Below are 6,928 nucleotides of genomic sequence, written 5' to 3' on the forward strand. Positions count from 1 at the left end.
CATGGCCGATGCTCGTGTTGGTCTGTCTTCTATCTAATGCAATGCAGGTAAACAAACCGTATAAATGTATTGTAACGCTACAAAGAACCATGATACACTGATAAAGATTGATAGCGTTGGACATGCTCAGGGTGGAATATACCTGGGGCGGAAGGTAGCCTAGTGGTAGAGCGTCTGGCCAGTTCACGGAAGGTCGCTGGTTCGAATTCCCGAGCCGATTAGGTGAAAAATCTGTCGTGCCCTTAATTGCTCCTGTATGTCGCTCTGGATAAGAGTGGAGTAACTTTACTGAATGGCTTATGTTATCTGATGTAAGTTTCCACACCTTGTCAGCTCAAATAGATTAATTCTACTGATAATTCTACTGATAATTCACTTTCTCTGAGTGTGCATGCACACAACATTTATGTGTAAGGAACAATTCTGTTCCAGTGATGAATATCTAAGAGGAGATAAATGGAGCTCTTTGGAAAACATTTATTGTGCTTCAGGGAGATTTCCCACGCACAGTGTGATGTAATGGTGTATTTTGGAGCGACAGCAAGAACCAGTCGTACTTGGACAGCAGAACTTGATAACATCTCTCTGCTGTTTCCTTTTATTTTCTCTGTGTCTGTCTGCTTCCACTCTGCCTCTTCTCTGTTTTCAATCCCACTTGGGTTCTCTTTTTGTCTCTCACTCTTTCCTCTTTCTAACTCTCTGACTCTGACATTATTTGACACTGTGGAGCAGTAAGTCTTGGCATGGACAGCCCCAGCCTCCCCCTGGTCTGCTCTTCCCCCCTTCCTCCATCCCTCTGAATCCAAGGGGGACTTGGCCGTCCTCTTTCTTGAAGCTGAGGAAACAGCCTTGGATGTAACGGCTTGGACCCTTCACTTTTTATAACCCTGGGCCCTGGCCAGGGGACTGGAGCGGTTGCCACGGCAATGACATGGGCCTTCTGGGCGCCACCACAGTAATCTGCTGAAAAACAGCGATGAATGATGGAGGGATGGGGTGGCTGAGTTTAAAGGAGGGAGAGATGGGCAGAGACCAGAGAGGGTGAAATGACTCCCTTCTCTCAATACCTACCTACATGTTCCCATGTTCTTTTGATGGCAGGCCCATCCACCCTGATCGTAGATTGGTATGTGCTTAGCCAACTCCTCGTTGTATGTATGGCATGACAATGGCCGTCAGGGCAGTTGGCTAAAGCACATTCTGGGACTAGGCTACCAGGGAACTATCCACCTCCATGCCTTGGAAATCTCCCCCCTAGTGAAGGTTTACAATAAGGATAAGGGTTATCCTGAGATACGTAAAATGCAGAGAACATAGTTTGGACTGAAATGAAAATAAAAATAAAAGCCCAACATAAAGGGTTTCCAGGGAAATAAATCAGCACTTGTTATAATCTTGTAAGAACAAAGCCCCCCCCCCCCCGAGCCAGGATGTCTCTGACGCTGGCTCACACTCAGCTGAAACACCAGGTGTGCTGTTACAACTAGTCACTGTTTATGGCTAACACATTTCCTCATCACCCCTTTTATATCTCCCAGGCTCTGAAATACTGTATACCTGTAGAATGAATGTCTTGTGTAAGGGGATTTGTGGATGGCTAAGGGTTGAGAGATATTGTTTGTATGTTGACTAGGGAATGAGTAAATGTGAGTGTTTTCATGGTGTTTGTGTTTACGCTGGTTTGATTAGAGAATTGGTTGATTGAGTGCCTGGAGATGTCATATGTTGTGTGGAATTGTCCAGGGACATGACCAGTATGTTGATCATCCAGAAATGGAGATCATTGAGAGTCTGAGGAACTCCAGCTCCCATTATTTATCCAACTGACTGCAGGCTGAGTGAAGAGTGAAGTGAAGAGAGTGAAGACCAACAACAGGACTGCACTGCGGCAATAAGACGTACCAGCTGCAGGTTAACTATCAAGAAACCTGCCGTTCTAATGGGAATATTCAAGTGTGTTAAATTGTCTTTCCTATAAATTTTCATTCCCTTGAAGTAATTGCCAATATAACATGATGGGTGAAAACTGTGATTAAAGTTAAACCATTGCTTACACCTATTCAATTGTGTTGCATCAGGGAAGTGAAGGAGGAAATATGCATATTGAGTGTTTGATTAAGCCAGGCCAAACCCACTGGGGCACACCACGTATTTTCAACGTGGATAACTTGGTAATATTTGGTTGAGACGGTGATCAGAGATTACAACCTATATTCACCCACGCAAAAAGACAGTCAAAAGTTTGTTGAATTTCCAATGTGTTATCACTATGCTTACAACCATTTATTAAAAGCACAACCAAATGGAAAAGCATTGTCAGATGTTTGGTTTAGTTTTCACCCAAATGTCTATCACTGCGCTTTCAACCATTTAAAAGCACAGCAAAGTTTAAATGGGAATACAATGCCAGATATTTAGTTTATTTACACAACAGATTGTGGTATCACTGCTTAATCTAATAGCAGAACCGGATGAGCTGGATTGCAGTTGAGATTACATTAAAAAATACATGGTGCAAGTGATTAATGCCATTCAAGATTATTTCTTTTTTTTTTATCACACCTGCCCAGACCCACTAGTCTCCACCCCTAACTCCAGCGCCATTATCACTTTTTGCCACATGGCCTCAGCCTGCACAATTTTGTTTCTCTCCGTTGCCCATGCTCTTGACTGTTTTTGATAATAAACCATTTGACCTTTCAATTCTGTGTATGACGGAGGATTGATTGGCTGAGGATGGATTAAAAGATAATTGATGAGAAGTGTATTGTCTAACCCATCAGGTATCTAATTTCGTCGTTCGGGATTCCGCACAGATTATTACCACAATTGTGAAGATCTATACAGGACCTATGCAGGCTATCTTGAACATAAGTGCTTATATGGTAACATTACAAGAAATGTATAGTTACAATAACCAACAAATGTGGCCATGGATGTGTTACTCATTTAATGTTAAATGTTACATTAGTTTGTAAGATAGCCTTCACTTTAGGCTATTTACTGTATTATAAAAGTAATATTGAATTGTGTTTGGTTGACAATGCAACCAACTATAAACATATAAAAGAGATGTATCTACTGCTTGGATAGTTCCATCTGAGCAACTGGCTTAATTCCCAACTTTTATTTTTGGTTGAGCTGGAGACATGAAACCAAATATCAACATTTGTGGGAGATTTATGTTTTGCTTGAATAGTTCCATCTGTGCCACTGACTTTAATTACATTTATAAACAAATTAATAATTGATATGTTGGATTCACGTCTCCATCTCAACCAAACATTTGAGTAAAAAAATAGGACTAAATCAAATCAAACTATAGTGTTCTATTAAACCTACCCCTTGGAATAAATTTGATAACTTTGACTTTCCTGTGCTTGGCCCTCCTATGTTGAGCATAATAAATGGCTCTCTATCCACCGGATGTGTACCAAATTCATTAAAAGTGGCAGTAATAAAGCTTCTCTTGAAAAAGCCAAATCGGCCTATATCGAATCTTCCATTCCTCTCAAAAATGTTAGAAAAGTCTGTTGCGCAGCAACTCACTGCCTGAAGCCTGACCTTCCTGAAGACAAACAATGTATACGAAATGCTTCAGTCTGGTTTTAGACCCCATCATAGCACTGAGACGGCACTTGTGAAGGTGGTAAATGACATTTTAATGGCATCGGACCGAGGCTCTGCATCTGTCCTCGTGCTCCTAGACATTAGTGCTGCTTTTGATACCATCGATCACCACATTCCTTTGGAGAGATTGGAAACCCAAATTGGTCTACACGGACAAGTTCTGGCCTGGTTTAGATCTTATCTGTCGGAAAGATATCAGTTTGTCTCTGTGAATGGTTTGTCCTCTGACAAATCAACTGTACATTTCGGTGTTCCTCGAGGGTCCGTTTTAGGACCACTATTATTTTACTATATATTTTACCTCTTGGGGATGTTATTCGAAAAGATAATGTTAACTTTCACTGCTATGCGGATGACACACAGCTGTACATTTCAATGAAACATGGTGATGCCCCAAAATTGCCCTTGCTAGAAGCATGTGTTTCAGACATAAGGAAGTGGATGGCTGCAAACTTTCTACTTTTAAACCCGGACAAAACAGAGATGCTTGTTCTAGGTCCCAAGAAACAAAGAGATCTTCTGTTGAATCTGACAATTAATCTTATTGGTTGTACAGTCGTCTCAAATAAAACTGTGAAGGACCTCGGCGTTACTCTGGACCCTGATCTCTCTTTTGAAGAACATATCAAGACCATTTCAAGGACAGCTTTTTTCCATCTACGTAACATTGCAAAAATCAGAAACTTTCTGTCCAAAAATGATGCAGAAAAATTAATCCATGCTTTTGTCACTTCTAGGTTAGACTACTGCAATGCTCTACTTTCCGGCTACCCGGATAAAGCACTAAATAAACTTCAGTTAGTGCTAAATACGGCTGCTAGAATCCTGACTAGAATCATATTACTCCAGTGCTAGCCTCTCTACACTGGCTTCCTGTCAAAGCAAGGGCTGATTTCAAGGTTTTACTGCTAACCTACAAAGCATTACATGGGCTTGCTCCTACCTATCTCTCTGATTTGGTCCTGCCGTACATACCTACACGTACGCTACGGTCACAAGACGCAGGCCTCCTAATTGTCCCTAGAATTTCTAAGCAAACAGCTGGAGGCAGGGCTTTCTCCTATAGAGCTCAATTTTTATGGAACGGTCTGCCTACCCATGTCAGAGACGCAAACTCGGTCTCAACCTTTAAGTCTTTACTGAAGACTCATCTCTTCAGTGGGTCATATGATTGAGTGTAGTCTGGCCCAGGAGTGGGAAGGTGAACGGAAAGGCTCTGGAGCAACGAACCGCCCTTGCTGTCTCTGCCTGGCCGATTCCCCTCTTTCCACTGGGATTCTCTGCCTCTAACCCTATTACAGGGGCTGAGTCACTGGCTTACTGGGGCTCTCTCATGCCATCCCTGGAGGGGGTACGTCACCTGAGTTGGTTGATTCACTGATGTGGTCATCCTGTCTGGGTTGGCACCCCCCCTTGGGTTGTGCCATGGCGGAGATCTTTGTGGGCTATACTCAGCCTTGTCTCAGGATGTTGGTGGTTGAAGATATCCCTCTAGTGGTGTGGGGGCTGTGCTTTGGCAAAGTGGGTGGGGTTATATCCTTCCTGTTTGGCCCTGTCCGGGGGTGTCCTCGGATGGGGCCACAGTGTCTCCTGACCCGTCCTGTCTCAGCCTCCAGTATTTATGCTGCAGTAGTTTATGTGTCGGGGGGCTAGGGTCAGTTTGTTATATCTGGAGTACTTCTCCTGTCCTATTCGGTGTCCTGTGTGAATCTAAGTGTGCGTTCTCTAATTCTCTCCTTCTCTCTTTCTTTCTCTCTCTCGGAGGACCTGAGCCCTAGGACCATGCCCCAGGACTACCTGAGATGATGACTCCTTGCTGTCCCCAGTCCACCTGACTGTGCTGCTGCTCCAGTTTCAACTGTTCTGCCTTATTATTATTCGACCATGCTGGTCATTTATGAACATTTGAACATCTTGGCCATGTTCTGTTATAATCTTCACCCGGCACAGCCAGAAGAGGACTGGCCACCCCACATAGCCTGGTTCCTCTCTAGGTTTCTTCCTAGGTTTTGGCCTTTCTAGGGAGTTTTTCCTAGCCACCGTGCTTCTACACCTGCATTGCTTGCTGTTTTGGGTTTTAGGCTGGGTTTCTGTACAGCACTTTGAGATATCAGCTGATGTACGAAGGGCTATATAAATAAATTTGATTTGATTGTATAGCAAATCTATTTAGTTTTTAAGTGGAGACTCTACAACAATCATTCTCACAATAGCACGTGGTAATAGGCAGTGACAAACGTCATAGCTAAGCAGGCCTGGGCTTGGTTAAAATCTTGGATGGGAGACCAGAGGGTTGCTGTAGATAGATCAATTCTCCAGGAGGTACTGCCCAGCTTATTTTTTTCCTTTTCTGATAGTGGATATAAAGTACAAATTCAACATATTTTATACAAGGTTTGTATATGTTGAAATTTGGTTATGATGATGATATAATTATGTGATTTTACCCTCAAAACAACAAATCCAATGTATTTTCTATGTAGAGAGCACGTCAAAATAAGCTGACAAATTAAGTTGAAACCATTTTGATTTAACCAGTTTGTGCCCAGTGGGAAGACACAGAGGAGAGCAAAACATATTTGAGAGGACCGCACATCAAAAACCATCCAAAAAAGTATCTGAAATGTATTGTGAAGCTTAAAAGTCACTTATAGATGATTTGAACATGATGCGTGAAAAATGCTAATATCGGTACCATGACTTTAATGGGATTTTTTTTTATAGCATTTTGGAAACAGTGCCATGGAAACTAAACCAAAGCTTGGATTGCTGTACCTTGTCCATAGACTGCTTATAGGGTAAGAAAACCAATATGTAATTTTGTGTAAACTATCCCATATTGAATTAAATGTTTGAATAAGTCTGACAGTGTGCTTAATTTGTTACGTTAGGCACAATTTATGCAACATTTCAACTCCGAGAAGCTGTTTCATATGAAGGAAAATGCCTGTTGTGACAATTGTTTTTAGGGAGACTTTTTGTACACAAAATCTCAACGTGAGATTGTTGGATATTTTGACATTGCATCCTCTGAGGCAGGATCTGTTCAAAATGCCATATTTTCACACCTGGATTGGGCGGAGTAGCCTCAACATGCAGTGATGAGTGAGATGCGGATGCACATAGCCTATTTTGGCATCGAGCCCTCTAAAAAATTATTTGTGATAGTCTCGGCCCTATAAGAAGATATGACTCAAATTACAAGGATCAGCATCAGTAACCCTAACCTTAACCTTTTTACATTTCAAATTCAATTGGGCTTGGGACATCTCAATGATTCCGGATAGCAAGGACCGTT

At 42.1% G+C, this 6,928-nt stretch overlaps 1 protein-coding gene across 1 annotated transcript in view; it reads left to right on the plus strand.

The window, feature by feature from the left end:
* The window catches only part of banp (BTG3 associated nuclear protein), a 97,588-nt gene extending 91,092 nt beyond the window's left edge, over window positions 1-6,496 (plus strand). The window contains exon 13 of the mRNA XM_052465981.1: window positions 5,395-6,496. Within this exon, the coding sequence (XP_052321941.1) occupies window positions 5,395-5,436 (42 nt within the window). The 3' untranslated portion in view covers window positions 5,437-6,496. The remainder of the gene's footprint in view (window positions 1-5,394) is intronic.
* The last annotated feature ends 432 nt before the right edge of the window (window positions 6,497-6,928 follow it).

Source organism: Oncorhynchus keta, chromosome 17 (genome assembly GCF_023373465.1).
Source record: "Oncorhynchus keta strain PuntledgeMale-10-30-2019 chromosome 17, Oket_V2, whole genome shotgun sequence".
Taxonomy (NCBI): domain Eukaryota; kingdom Metazoa; phylum Chordata; class Actinopteri; order Salmoniformes; family Salmonidae; genus Oncorhynchus; species Oncorhynchus keta.